Source organism: Mustelus asterias, chromosome 31 (genome assembly GCF_964213995.1).
Source record: "Mustelus asterias chromosome 31, sMusAst1.hap1.1, whole genome shotgun sequence".
NCBI classification, from domain to species: domain Eukaryota; kingdom Metazoa; phylum Chordata; class Chondrichthyes; order Carcharhiniformes; family Triakidae; genus Mustelus; species Mustelus asterias.
The window spans coordinates 3167369-3182368 of NC_135831.1; the positions used below are offsets into that span (position 1 = coordinate 3167369).

The following is a 15000-nucleotide window of genomic DNA, read 5'->3' on the forward strand; positions in this document are numbered from 1 at the left end:
GAGGTTTCTGTTCAATAAAACCTTTCTCTTTATTTAACACCATGGTTCCAATGGTCAACGTGGAACCATAGAACCCCCACAGTGCAGAAGGAGGCCATTCGGCCCATCGAGGCTGCACCGTCCACAATTCCACCCAGGCCCGTAAACCTACATATTTACCCTGCTAATCCCCCTGATACTAAGGGGCAATTTAGCATGGCCAATCCACCTAACCTGCACATCTTTGGACACTAAGGGGCAATTTAGCATGGCCAATCCACCTAACCTGCACATCTTTGGACACTAAGGGGCAATTTAGCATGGCCAATCCACCTAACCTGCACATCTTTGGACACTAAGGGGCAATTTAGCATGGCCAATCCACTTAACCTGCATATCTTTGGACACTAAGGGGCAGTTTAGCATGGCCAATCCACTTAACCTACACATCTTTGGACATTAAGGTACAATTTAGCATGGCCAACCTGCCTAACCTGCACATCTTTGGACACTAAGGGGCAATTTAGCATGGCTAATCCACCTAACCCGCACATCTTTGGACACTAGGGGGCAATTTAGCACGGCCAATCCACCTAACCTGCACATCTTTGGACACTAAGGGGCAATTTAGCATGGCCAATCCGCCTAACCCGCACATCTTTGGACACTAAGGGGCAATTTAGCATGGCCAATCCACCTAACCTGCACATCTTTGGACACTAAGGGGCAATTTAGCATGGCCAATCCACCTAACCTGCACATCTTTGGACACTAAGGGGCAATTTAGCATGGCCAATCCACCTAACCTGCACATCTTTGGACATTAAGATACAATTTAGCATGGCCAATCCACCTAACCTGCACATCTTTGGACATTAAGATACAATTTAGCATGGCCAATCCACCTAACCTACACATCCCTGGACACTAAGGGGCAATTTAGCATGGCCAACCTGCCTAACCTGCACATCTTTGGACACTAGGGGGCAATTTAGCATGGCCAATCCACCTAACCAGCACATCTTTGGACACTAAAGGGCAATTTAGCCTGGCCAATCCACCTAAGCTACACATCTTTTGACACAAAGGGACAATTTAGCATGGCCAATCCACCTAACCTGCACATCCTTGGACATTAAGGGGCAATTTAACATGGCCAATCCAAATAACTTCCAAAGATGTGCGGGTTAGGCGGATTGGCCATGCTAAATTGCCTCTTAGTGTCAAAAGATTTGTAGGTTAGGTGGATTGGCCGTGCTAAATTGCCCCATGGTATCAGGGGGATTAGCAGGGTAAATAAATGGGGTTATGGGGATCGGGCCTGGGTGGGATAGTGGTCGGTGAGGGCCCGATGGGCCACATGGCCTCTTCTGCACTGTAGGATTCTATGATTAAAAACTCCTTTGGCTGTGTGTCTGATGCATCACAGTGAGTTCCATTTGCTTCATTCCGTAGGATCTGGACACTTCATCCTTGTGCTTCCCGTCTATCGAGTCCCTCTGCCTCTGGTGGTTGGTCAGATGGTTTCGCTCCCTCTGGTGTTCTTCCCTCTTTGGCCATGGGTCGGGGAGGGGGTGGTTTGGGAGACTTACCCTTTGGGTCCTTGAGAAATCCACAACTCCAAGGCTCCTTGAAGTCATCCTCATCGCAGTCCGAGGGTGGGTCTTCATGGGTGCACCTGTAAATGGCGCAAATCAAAGTCAATGAAACATTTTCTATATCGGTACATAGAATCCCTACAGTGCAGGAGGAGGCCATTCAGCCCATCGAGAAGGCATCAACAACAACCCCCCCCAGACCCGATCCCTGTAACCCCACATATTTATCCTGCTGGTCCCCCTGACACTGAGGGGCAATTTAGCATGGCCAATCCACCTAACCTGCACATCTTTGGACACTAAGGGGCAACTTAGCATGGCCAATCCACCTAACCTGCACATCTTTGGACACTAAGGGACAATTTAGCATGGCCAATCCACCTAACCTGCACATCTTTGGACACTAAGGGGCAATTTAGCATGGCCAATCCACCCAACCTGCACATCTTTGGACACTAAGGGGCAATTTAGCGTGGCCAATCCACTTAACCTGCACATCTTTGGACACTAAGGGACAATTTAGCATGGCCAATCCACCTAACCCGCACATCTTTGGGCACTAAGCGGCAATTTAGCATGGCCAATCCACCTAACCTGCACAACGTTGGACACTAAGGGGCAATTTAGCATGGCCAATCCACCCAACCTGCACATCTTTGGACACTAAGGGACAATTTAGCATGGCCAATCCACCTAACCTGCACATCGTTGGACACTAAGGGGCAATTTAGCATGGCCAATCCACCCAACCTGCACATCTTTGGACACTAAGGGACAATTTAGCATGGCCAATCCACCTAACCTGCACATCGTTGGACACTAAGGGGAAATTTAGCATGGCCAATCCACCCAACCTGCACATCTTTGGACACTAAGGGACAATTTAGCATGGCCAATCCACCTAACCTACACATCTTTGGACACTAAGGGACAATTTAGCATGGCCAATCCACCTAACCTACACATCTTTGGACACTAAGGGGCAATTTAGCATGGCCAATCCACCTAACCTACACATCTTTGGACACTAAGGGACAATTTAGCATGGCCAATCCACCTAACCTACACATCTTTGGACACTAAGGGACAATTTAGCATGGCCAATCCACCTAACGTACACATCTTTGGACACTAAGGGACAATTTAGCATGGCCAATCCACCTAACCTACACATCTTTGGACACTAAGGGACAATTTAGCATGGCCAATCCACCTAACACGCACATCTTTGGGCACTAAGCGGCAATTTAGCATGGCCAATCCACCTAACCTGCACAACGTTGGACACTAAGGGGCAATTTAGCATGGCCAATCCACCCAACCTGCACATCTTTGGACACTAAGGGACAATTTAGCATGGCCAATCCACCTAACCTGCACATCGTTGGACACTAAGGGGCAATTTAGCATGGCCAATCCACCCAACCTGCACATCTTTGGACACTAAGGGACAATTTAGCATGGCCAATCCACCTAACCTACACATCTTTGGACACTAAGGGACAATTTAGCATGGCCAATCCACCTAACCTACACATCTTTGGACACTAAGGGACAATTTAGCATGGCCAATCCACTTAACCTGCACATCTTTGGACTATGGGAGGAAACCGGAGCACCCAGAGGAAAGCCATGCAAACTTGGGGACAACTCCACACAGACAGTCACCCAAGGCCGGAATTGAACCCGGGTCCTTGCTGCTGTGAGGCAGCAGTGTTAACCGCCATGCGCTGGTCACGTGTACGTCGGGACATTTCTCCTCCGAATTAACTTTAAAACATCTGCTTCACCGCATCTGTTTCCGGCCCTCTGACTTTTGTCCGCTCGACTCGGAATCCACGCCCAAGTAAGCACAGTGAGCGTGACGAATAAACAGACGCAAGTACTCAAACAACACAAAATTAAGCAAAATGAGATTTGGCGGTGGCGGGGGGAAGGAAATATTTGGGTGGGCTTTGGAGAAAGAGCGTGGGACGAATTGGGTTGCGGTGTCAGCGAGGGGGAAACGGAATGGCCAGGTGGATGCCAGGGGGGGGTGGGTTGGGCACACGCGCGTGTATGCGTGTGCAAGTGTGTGCGCTTTGCGGATGCGCGGGAGAACGAGATATCGGCATGAGATCAGCTAATGGGACTTCTCTCAATAAAATGCAAACTTGCTGAGCCTGGGCTTTCACCGGCACTGATTAGCAAGATGAAGCATTTGTCAGGGTCAGGGGCAGAGCAGCTTGATCCAGTGGTGGGTGGCGGGGATGGGGTGGGGGGGGGGGGGGGGGGGGGGTGGAATTAGAGGCTCCCACCCCCATTCAAAAACCGGGATGCGCTGTCTCATATTAACTCGTAAATCAGACGCATCAGCAGACAGAGCAAAACAAAAAAAAATGCAGCGACAGCAAGGGCTGTTATCCAATAAGTAAATTAAAAACCGCACTTACTGAGTGCCCGTGCCTGGCACCAGCCAGCTAGCTCCGAGTTCCTTAAAGCTGTCGGCCTTATCACCGTCTGGCTTGAGTTTGTCGTCATCTTGGCGTCCGTTGTAGTTTCCTGTGTTGCGGAGAGAGAGAGAGAGAGATTGGGGCCTTTAGTCGCCAGGCTGCGGCCTACATCATGGTCGGCAAGGAGGATCGGAAACAAAAAAGGAGAGGCCTAAAAACGTCCCGGGGTGGGACCTTTGGCTGTCGTGGGGGGGGGGGGGCTGTGAGCAGGCCCAACCGAGGCCTACCTGACCGTTGCACCCCAGAGGGCAAAGGTGAGGATGTGGGAGAGAGAGCGGTCATGCCATTGGACGCCATTTTCCTCCCCTGAAAGATGTCCTGGTTCGGGTGCACTGACCCGAACGGGCGCCGGAGTGTGGCCACCAGGGGAATTTCACAGTAACTTCATTGCAGCGTTAATGTCAGCCTTACTTGTGACTAATAAATAAACTTTATTTACTTTACTCTTACCCCCCCTCTCCCAGCTCTCCCCCACCTCCCCCAGGAAACCCTTTCTCACCTGGGAAAATGGCCTCCAAAATCTCCAGGCCTCAGTTTTGGAAAGCTTTTTGCGGTGGGTGCGGAGAAAGTTCCGGATTTCCAATCCCTGTCGTGTGAGGAGGTGTTTTCTCCACCGTATCACCCCACCCCCGCTTGAATTTCTGGGTTCTTCCGCCCCCACCCCCCCCTCCCCTCCACCTCCCACCCCCCTTTGTTTGGGATTCATTCCCCCCTCGCCAGGGGAAATGTTTTCTCACTTTGAGGCCTTATCGAACTGTTTAAAGATTCCCTCCCCCCATCCCCCGGTTAGATCACCCCCTCGTCTTCCGACCCTCAAGCTTGACCTATCCAAAGAACAAAGAAAATTACAGCACAGGAACAGGCCCTTCGGCCCTCCAAGCCTGCACCGACCATGCTGCCCGACTGAACTAAAACCCCCTACCCTTCGGGGGACCGTATCCCTCTATTCCCATCCTGTTCATTTTTTGTCAAGACGCCCCTTAAAAGTCACTACCGTATCCGCTTCCACTCCCTCCCCCGGCAGCGAGTTCCAGGCACCCACCACCCTCTGTGTAAAAAAACTTGCCTCGTACATCTCCTTTAAACCTTGCCCCTCGCACCTTAAACCTATGCCCCCAAGTAATTGACTCTTCCACCCTGGGAAAAAGCTTCAGACTATCCACTCTGTCCATGCCTCTCATAATCTTGTAGACTTCTATCAGGTCGCCCCTCAACTTCCACCTGCATTGCCACTTTCAGTGACCTGTGTACCTGTACACCCAGATCCCTCTGCCTATCAATACTCTGAAGGGTTCTGCCATTTACTGTATATTTCCCATCTGTATTGGACCTTCCAAAATCCATTACCTCACATTTGTCCGGATTAAACTCCATCTGCCATCTCTCCGCCCAAGTCTCCGACCGATCTATATCCTACTGTATCCTCTGATGGTCCTCATCGCTATCCGCAAATCCACCAACCTTTGTGTCGTCAGCAAACTTACTAATCAACCCAGTTACATTTTCCTCCAAATCATTTATATATATTACAAACAGCAAAGGTCCCAGCACTGATCCCTGAGGAACACCACTTGTCACAGCCCTCCATTCAGAAACACACACTTCCACTGCTACCCTCTGTCTTCTATGACCGAGCCAGTTCCGTATCCACCTTGGCAGCTCACCTCTTCGTGACATAGGAATTAGGAGCAGAAGTAGGCTATTCAGCCCTTCGAGTCTGTTCCGCCAATCAAATCATGGCTGATCTCTCCCTGGTCTCAAGTCCACCTCCCCACCTCCTCCCCATCTCCCTTTAACCCGTTTTTATATCAGAAATCTATCCATCTCCTTCTTGAAACCATTTAATGATTCAGACTCCCCCGCGCGATGGGGCAGCGAGTTCCACAAACTCACCCCCCTCTGCGAGAAGTAGTTCCTCCTCATCTCAGTTTTAAATCTACCGCCTCTCAACCTCTACCCTGTGACCTCCTGTTCGAGATTGCCCCACACGGGGGGAAACATTTGGTCCACATTCACTCTATCAATCCGTTTTAGAATTTTATATCCCTCGATCAGATCCCCCCTCATCCTTCCAAACTCCAGCGAGTATAAACCCCAAACTGCTTAATCTGTCCTCGTTCGTCAACCCTTCCATCCCCGGAATCAATCTGGGGAACCCCCTCTGAACTGCCTCCAATGCCACCACATCCTTCCTCAGATAAAGGGGACCAAAACTGGACACAATACTACTGGATGTGGTCTCACCAACACCCGATACAATTGCAACAACACTTCTCCACTTTTATACTCGGTCCCTTGTAGTTTAGTCAAATGGCACTGAGGTGAGGCACACCACGGTTGAAGAGTGAAGAAGGGCCAACAACAGCAAGAGCAGCAAAAGCCCCGTCATCAACAGAAAACCTCCCAAGGTCCGCACCAGAACGGTCCTCAAGAAAGAGACATAGAGCCAGTGGAGATATTCGGAGGAATAACCCAATTACTGGGCAGAGAGATTGAGGTGGACATTGAAGGGAGGAAGAGAGACCGAGGGGGAAAAGTGAAGAGAGAGAGAGAGGAGGGAGAGAGGGAGAGAGAGAGAGAGAGAAGGAGGGAGAGAGAGAGAGAGAAGGAGGAGAGAGAGAGAGAGAAGGAGGGAGAGAGGGAGAGAAGGAGGGAGAGAGGGAGAGAAGGAGGGAGAGAGAGAGGGAGAGAGAGAGGAAGGAGGGAGAGAGGGAGGGAGAGAGGGAGAGAGAGAGAAGGAGGAGAGGAGGGAGAGAGAGACAGAGAAAGACAGAGAAAGAGGGAGCGAGGGGAGAGAGAGAGAGAGAGAGAGGGAAAGAGGGAGAGAGAGAGAGAGAGGAACGAGGGAGAGAGAGACAGAGAAAGAGGGAGAGAGGTAGACAGAGAAAGAGGGAGCGAGGGAGAGAGGAGAGAGAGAGACAGAGAAGGAGAGAGCGAGGGAGAGAGAGAGAGAGAGAGACAGAGAAAGAGGGAGAGAGGTAGAGAGACAGAGAAAGAGGGAGAGAGGTAGACAGAGAAAGAGGGAGAGAGGGAGAGAGACAGAGAAAGAGGGAGAGAGGAAGAGAGAGAGAGAGACAGAGAAGGAGGGAGCGAGGGAGAGAGAGAGAAGAGAAGGAGGGAGCGAGGGAGAGAGAGAGAGAGAGAGAAGAGAGTGAGAGAGGGATAGAGAGGGACAGAGAAATAGGGAGAAAGGGAGAGAATGAGACAGAGAAAGAGGGAGAGAGGGAGAGAGACAAAGCGAGAGAGAGAGAGGGAGAGAAAGAAAGAGAGAGGGAGAGACAGAAAAAGAGGGAGAGAGGGACAGAGAAAGAGGGAGAGAGAGAGAGACAGAGAGAGGAGAGAGAGAGAGGAGAGAGAAAGAGGGAGACAGGGAGAGAGAGAGAGAAAGAGTGAGAGAGAGAGAGAGACAGAGAGAGAGACAGAGAGAGAGACAGAGAGACAGAGAGAGAGAGTGAGAGAGACAGAGGGAGAGAGAGAAAGAGGGAGACAGGGAGAGAGAGAGAGAGAGAGACAGAGAGAGAGAGAGAGAGACAGAGAGAGAGAGAGACAGAGAGACAGAGAGAGAGAGTGAGAGAGACAGAGAGAGAGAGAGGGAGACAGAGAGAGAGAGTGAGAGAGACAGAGAGAGGGAGAGAGAGAAAGAGGGAGACAGGGAGAGAGAGAAAGAGTGAGAGAGACAGAGAGAGAGAGACAGAACCTCCTCTGAACTGCCTCCAGTGCCACCACATCCTTCCTCCATTAACGGGGACCAAAACTGGGCACGGCCCTCCTGATGCGGGGCGGGGCTTTACGGTCCTGCTCATCCCGAAACCGTAAAATCCCGCCCGAGGCACGGGCCCGTGCCGATTCCCGCGACGGGTGGGGCGGTAGAAATCCGGCCCCGGTCTCACCAGCACCTGCCGCGGCTGCAACAACGCTTCGTCCGCACTCCAATCCCCCTTCTGTGATAAATACCAACGCCCCATTGGTCATTTGTTACGCGCTGCACCTGCGGTTCATGAGCTAAGACGCCCAGATCCCTCTGCCCCCGGACCCGTTTCCAACCTGCTTTCCATTGAGGTAACGATTGGCCTTCCTGTTGGCGTAGCCTCTTCCTCTTTAGCCGTCACATTGGAGTGGGGAGGGAGCTTACCGCAAAGGCCGCAGAGCTGGTCCTCGTAGGAAGAAGGCACCGTGACGTCCACGTGATGGTTCCCGTCGTAGCGCACCCTCAGCCCGAAGTCCGTCTCCAGCGCGACAAAGACCCCGCTGAACCGCACCGCCAGTTTCTCGCCCAGGGAGACGGGGAGGTGGACCCGTCGCCCGTCCAGCTGCAAGGGAAGAGTAGATGTACTTGTCAGGAATGTGGCCAGACTCCCACTCCCCCTCCCCCCCCCGCCCCCGTCACCCACCGGCCAAAATCTGCAATCATGCCCACCAGCATTCAGGCTCGATCTGAACCCTGTGTGGGGTCGAACGGGGTTTCGGGGAATTTAAATCAGGCCCAATAACTTTCACAGAATCCTAGAATCCCTACAGCGCAGAAGGAGGGCCATTCAGCCCATCGAGCCTGCACCGACTCTCCAACAGAGCATCCCTGTCCCTGTATCCCCACGTATTTCCCCCTCTAAATCCCCCCCCCTAACCTGCACATCCTTGGGACACTAAGGGGCAATTTAGCATGGCCAATCCACCTAACCTGCACATCTTTGGACACTAAGGGGCAATTTCAGGGGATCAAAGGTCACAGGGAGAAGGCGGGAGAATGGGGTTGAGAAACTTATCAGCCATGGTCGAATGGCGGAGCAGATTCGATGGGCCGAATGGTCTAATTCTATATCCTATGATCTCTGTCTCTCTGTCTCTCTCTCTCTGCCTGTCTCTCTCTGCCTGTCTCTCTCGCTCTGTCTCTCTCTCTCTCTGTCTCTCTCTGCCTGTCTCTCTCTCTCTCTCTGTCTCTCTCTGCCTGTCTCTCTCTCTCTCTCTGTCTCTCTCTGCCTGTCTCTCTTTGCCTGTCTCTGTCTCTCTCTCCCTGTCTCTTTCTCTCTGCCTGTCTGTCTCTGTTTGTCTCTCTCTCTCTGTCTCTCTCTCTCTGTCTCTCTCTCTCTCTCTCTGTCTCTCTCTGCCTGTCTCTCTCTCTCTCTCTCTGTCTCTCTCTGCCTGTCTCTCTTTGCCTGTCTCTCTCACTCCCTGTCTCTCTCTGCTTGTCTCTCTCTGCCTGTCTCTGTCTCTCTGCCTGTCTCTCTCTGCTTGTCTCTCTCTCCCTGTCTCTCTCTCTCTCTCTGTCTCTCTCTCTCTGCCTGTCTCTCTCTCTCTGCCTGTCTCTCTTTTCCTGTCTCTCTCTCTCCCTGTCTCTCTCTCTCCCTGTCTCTCTCTCTCCCTGTCTCTCTCTCTCCCTGTCTCTGTCTCTCCCTGTCTCTGTCTCTCTGCCTGTCTCTCTCTGCTTGTCTCTCTCTCTCTGTCTCTCTCTCTCAGTCTGTCTCTCTCTCTCTGCCTCTCTCTCTCTCCCTATCTCTCTCTCCCTATCTCTCTCTCCCTATCTCTCTCTCTCTCTGTCTCTCTCTGCCTGTCTCTCTCTCTCTCTCTGCCTGTCTCTCTTTGCCTGTCTCTGTCTCTCTGTCTGTCTGTCTCTGCTTGTCTCTCTCTGCCTGTCTCTCTCTCTCTCTCTCCCTGTCTCTCTCTCTCTCCCTGTCTCTCTCTGCTTGTCTCTCTCTCTCTCTCTCTCTGCCTCTCTCTCTCTCTCCCTATCTCTCTCTCTGCCTCTCTCTGCCTGTCTCTCTCTCTCTCTCTCTGCCTGTCTGTCTCTGCTTGTCTCTCTCTCCCTGTCTCTCTGTCTGTCTCTCTCTCTCTGCCTGTCTGTCTCTGCTTGTCTCTCTCTGCCTGTCTCTCTCTCTCTCTCTCCCTGTCTGTCTCTGCTTGTCTCTCTCTGCCTGTCTCTCTCTCTCTCTCTGTTTCCATGAGGTTCTTTTGGTCTCAGTTGTGCTGTCAATCAGTTTCACCGTGTCTCCAATCCCTCTGGCCTGAACCAGCACTCGGGTCCACAAAAACCGAACACTCTGTGGGGCTAAAATTCAGGAGATTCGGCAGGGCTCCAGTCAAGTCAAGTCAATAGGCCTTCCACAAAGGCCTTGCTCCTGCTCCGACCTTAAATAACGCAGCAGGGAGGCCAAGCTTCAGAAATAACGTCCGGCAAAGCACATGGGATTGCGCCAAGGTTAAAGCACAACTCCGGTTCCACCGAACCGTACAAATGGCCGAGGCAGAGAAACTCCAGGAAACATACTATTGACCAAGAACTGTTTACTGAGGGTGGCACAGTGGCACGGCGGCACGGCGGGTTAGCGCTGCTGCCTCACAGCGCCAGGGACCCGGGTTCGATTCCCGGCTCGGGTCACTGTCTGTGCGGAGTCTGCACGTTCTCCCCGTGTCTGCGTGGGTTTCCTCCGGGTGCTCCGGTTTCCCCCCACGGTCCGAAAGACCGTGCTGGTTAGGGTGCGTTGGCCATTGTGATGGGTCAAGTCAGTGTTTTATAGAGACCACCTGGATCATAGGTCTTGCCTCTTAAATTTGGCTATGACAGGTTTCACCTCAGGTGTGTGATTCAAGTGACCCACTAGGGAGCTTTTACCAAAGTTTTTTTTTAAGAATACAGTTAACGTGTATAATAAGAAAATTAGCAAGAACTTTTATCAATTACAAAACAAGGAACAAAATGTATAACCCTCAATGAAACTATCCAAGGTGTTCCAATCAAAACCAGGAAGAAACCCCTCAAACACATTCCGCCATTCATTGAGAATGTGACAGGCTAAAGATGTGCGGGTTAGGTGGATTGGCCATTTTAAATTGCCCCTGAGTGTCAATTTAGCACGGCCAATCCACCCTAACCTACACATCTTTGGACACTAAGGGGTAATTTAGCATGGCCAATCCACCCTAACCTACACATCTTTGGACACTAAGGGGTAATTTAGCATGGCCAATCCACCTAACCTGAACATCTTTGGACACTAAGGGACAATTTAGCATGGCCAATCCACCTAACCTACACATCTTTGGACACTAAGGGACAATTTAGCATGGCCAATCCACCTAACCTGCACATCTTTGGACACTAAGGGGGAATTTAGCATGGCCAATCCACCTAACCCGCACATCTTTGGACACTAAGGGACAATTTAGCATGGCCAATCCACCTAACCTGCACATCTTTGGACACTAAAGGACAATTTAGCACGGCCAATCCACCTAACCTGCACATCTTTGGACACTAAGGGACAATTTAGCATGGCCAATCCACCTAACCTGAACATCTTTGGACCCTAAGGGACAATTTAGCATGGCCAATCCACCTAACCTGCACATCTTTGGACACTAAGGGGGAATTTAGCATGGCCAATCCACCTAACCCAGGCTGGTCAGTGGAGTATTGGGGGTCCAAGGGGCTCAGGACGATGCCTGTACTTACGATGACTCTCCGGTTCTTCAAGATGGTGACGCGGTGCCCGTAGACGTCGATGTGAACGGCCTTCACGTAGGACACTCGCGTGTTGCGGCCCCGATGCTCGTTGCTGGTCTCCACGTTGAAGTGGGGGAGGCCGGAGGAGCTGGGGTGACAGACCTGGGCGAAGGTGTAGGTACAGTTCCCCATGAAGTCGTAGGAGAGTTTGTCGAAGGTTTTGTAGTGGGGATCCCCCGAGGCACTGCAGGTCTCGTACCCTGTAAGAGATGGGCAGAGATAAGGCGGTATAAGGCTCTGGTCAGACCCCATTTGGAATATTGTGAGCAGTTTTGGGCCCCGTATCTAAGGAAGGATGTGCCGGCCTTGGAAAGGGTCCAGAGCAGGTTCACAAGAATGATCCCCGGAATGAAGAGCTTGTCGTATGAGGAACGGGTTGAGGACTCTGGGTCTGTACTCGTTGGAGTTTAGAAGGATGAGGGGGGGATCTTATTGAAACTTACAGGTTACTGCGAGGCCTGGATAGAGTGGACGTGGAGAGAATGTTTCCACGAGTCGGAAAAACTAGAACCAGAGGGCACAACCTCAGGCTAAAGGGACGATCCTTTAAAACAGAGATGAGGAGGAATTTCTTTAGCCAGAGAGTGGTGAATCTGTGGAACTCTTTGCCGCAGAAGGCTGTGGAGGCCGGGTCATTGAGTGTCTTTAAGACAGAGATAGATAGGTTCTTGATTAATAAGGGGATCAGGGGGTTATGGGGGAAAGGCAGGAGAATGGGGATGAGAAAAATATCAGCCATGATTGAATGGCGGAGCAGACTCGATGGGCCGAGTGGCCTAATTCTACTCCTATGACTTATGGTCTTATGATTGGCCGGGCCGGCGTCTATCCTCTACTGCTGCCTGAGGGACATAGTGCTGGATAGAGGTAGCGGGAGCTGAGGGTGGTTTTGGGCGGATGGGGAGGGGGGGGTGGGGGGTGTGGGGAGGGGCAGCGGACGTGGGGGAGGTATTTCGGTAAGACAAACCAGGACAGGACTTACGCAGTTAACGGTAGGGCCCCGGGGAGTAGAAAGAAACTTAATCAAGGAGTAAGGAGGGCTAAAAAGGGCTGACGAAAATTCATTGGCCAGACAGGATTCTGGAAAATCCCAAGGCTTTTTACACATATATAAAGAGCAAGAGGGGAGCCAGGGGGAGAGTTGGCCCACTCAAGGACAGGGGAGGGAATCTATGCGTGGAGCCAGAGGAAATGGGCGAGGTATTAAATGAGTACTTTGCGTCAATATTCACCAAAGAGAAGGACTTGGTGGATGATGAGTCTGGGAAAGGATGTATAGATAGTTTGAGTCATGTTGAGATCAAAAAGGAGGAGGTATTGGGGTTCTTGAGAAACGTTAAGGTAGACAAGTCCCCAGGGCCTGATGGGATATACCCCAGAATACTGAGAGAGGCAAGGGAGGAAATTGCTGGGGCCTTGAGAGAAATCTCTGTATCCTCACTGGCTACAGGGGAGGTCACAGTCAGAAGTCTAACAACACCAGGTTAAAGTCCAACAGGTTCATTTGGTGATTTATTTGGTTTATTTGGTGACGGGTTTATTCTGTTGGACTTTAACCTGGTGTTGTTAGACTTCTTACTGTGTTCACCCCAGTCCAACGCCGGCATCTCCCCATCATGGCTACAGTGGAGGTCCCAGAGGATTGGAGAATAGCCAGTGTTGTTCCTTTGTTTAAGAAGGTTAGCAAGGACAATCCAGGTAATTACAGGCCGGTGAGCCTTACATCAGTGGTAGGGAAATTATTGGAGAGGATTCTTCGAGACAGGATTTACTCCCACTTGGAAATAAGTGGACGTATTAGCGAGAGGCAACATGGTTTTGTGAAGGGGAGGTCGTGTCTCACTAACTTGATCGAGTTTTTTGAGGAAGTGACGAAGATGATTGATGAGGGTAGGGCAGTGGATGTTGTCCACATGGACTTCAGTAAGGCCTTTGAGGAGGCCCCTCATGGCGGACTGGTGCAGAAGGTGGATCAGAGGTGAGCTGGCGAGGTGGATACAGAACTGGCTCGGTCATAGAAGACAGAGGGTAGCAGTGGAAGGGGGCGTTTCTGAATGGAGGGCTGTGATAAGTGGTGTTCCTCAGGGATCAGTGCTGGGACCTTTAGTGTTTGTAATATATATAAATGATTTGGAGGAAAACGTAACTCCCTGTGACTCCCAGGCCTACACCCTGTGAACACCGCCCCCGCCCCACCCCCCCTCCCCCCCCCTCCCCTCCCCCCCTGCTGCCTACTCCCTGTGACTCCTCCCCAGGCCTACTCCCTGTGACTCCCCCCCAGGCCTACCCTCTGTTTCCCCCAGGCCTACCCTCTGTTTCCCCCAGGCCTACTCCCTGTGACTCCCCCCCCCCCAGGCCTACTCCCTGTGACTCCCCCCGAGGCATACTCCCTGTGACTCCGCCCCAGGCCTACTCCCTGTGACTCCCCCCCCCCCAGGCCTACTCCCTGTGACTCCCCCCCCCAGGCCTACTCCCTGTGACTCCCCCCCCAGGCCTACCCCCCGTGACTCCCCACAGGCCTACTCCCTGTGATTCCGCCCCAGGCCTACTCCCTGTGACTCCGCCCCAGGCCTACTCCCTGTGACTCCCCCCCCAGGCCTACTCCCTGTGACTCCGCCCCAGGCCTACTCCCTGTGACTCCCCCCCCAGGCCTACTCCCTGTGACTCCGCCCCAGGCCTACTCCCTGTGATTTCCCCCCCAGGCCTACTCCCTGTGACTCCCCCCCCAGGCCTACTCCCTGTGACTCCCCCCAGGCCTACTCCCTGTGACCGCCCCCCCCCCCAGGCCTACTCCCTGTGACTCCCCCCAGGCCTACTCCCTGTAACTCCGCCCCAGGCCTACTCCCTGTGACTACCCCCAGGCCTACTCCCCGTGACTCCCCCCCAGGCCTACCCCCGTGACTCCCCCCAGGCCTACCCCCCGTGACTCCCCCCAGGCCTACTCCCCGTGACTCCCCCCCAGGCCTGCTCCCCGTGACTCCCCCCAGGCCTACCCCCCGTGACTCCCCCCAGGCCTACTCCCTGTGACTCCCCCCCAGGCCTACTCCCTGTGACTCCCCCCAGGCCTACTCCCTGTGACTCCCCCCAGGCCTACTCCCTGTGACTCCGCCCCAGGCCTACTCCCTGTGACTCCGCCCCAGGCCTACTCCCTGTGACTCCCCCCCAGGCCTACTCCCTGTGACTCCCCCAGCCTACTCCCTGTGACTCCCCCCCAGGCCTACTCCCTGTGACTCCCCCCCAGGCCTACTCCCTGTGACTCCCCCAGGCCTACTCCCTGTGACTCCCCCGAGGCCTACTCCCTGTGACTCCCCCGAGGCCTACTCCCTGTGACTCCCCCCCAGGCCTACTCCCCGTGACTCCCCCGAGGCCTACTCCCTGTGACTCCCCCCCAGGCCTACTCCCTGTGACTCCCCCCCAGGCCTACTCCCTGTGA

The 15000-nt window shown here is 52.9% G+C and overlaps 1 protein-coding gene across 1 annotated transcript in view; it reads right to left on the reverse strand.

The window, feature by feature from the left end:
• LOC144481621 (zonadhesin-like) overlaps positions 1–15000 on the reverse strand; it is a 129019-nt gene that overhangs the window by 66358 nt on the left and 47661 nt on the right. Inside the window, exons 20-23 of the mRNA XM_078200758.1 lie at positions 11517–11767; positions 8202–8379; positions 4010–4118; positions 1572–1657 (exon numbers count right to left, since the gene is read on the reverse strand). Coding sequence (XP_078056884.1) covers positions 1572–1657; positions 4010–4118; positions 8202–8379; positions 11517–11767 — 624 coding nt within the window. The remainder of the gene's footprint in view (positions 1–1571; positions 1658–4009; positions 4119–8201; positions 8380–11516; positions 11768–15000) is intronic.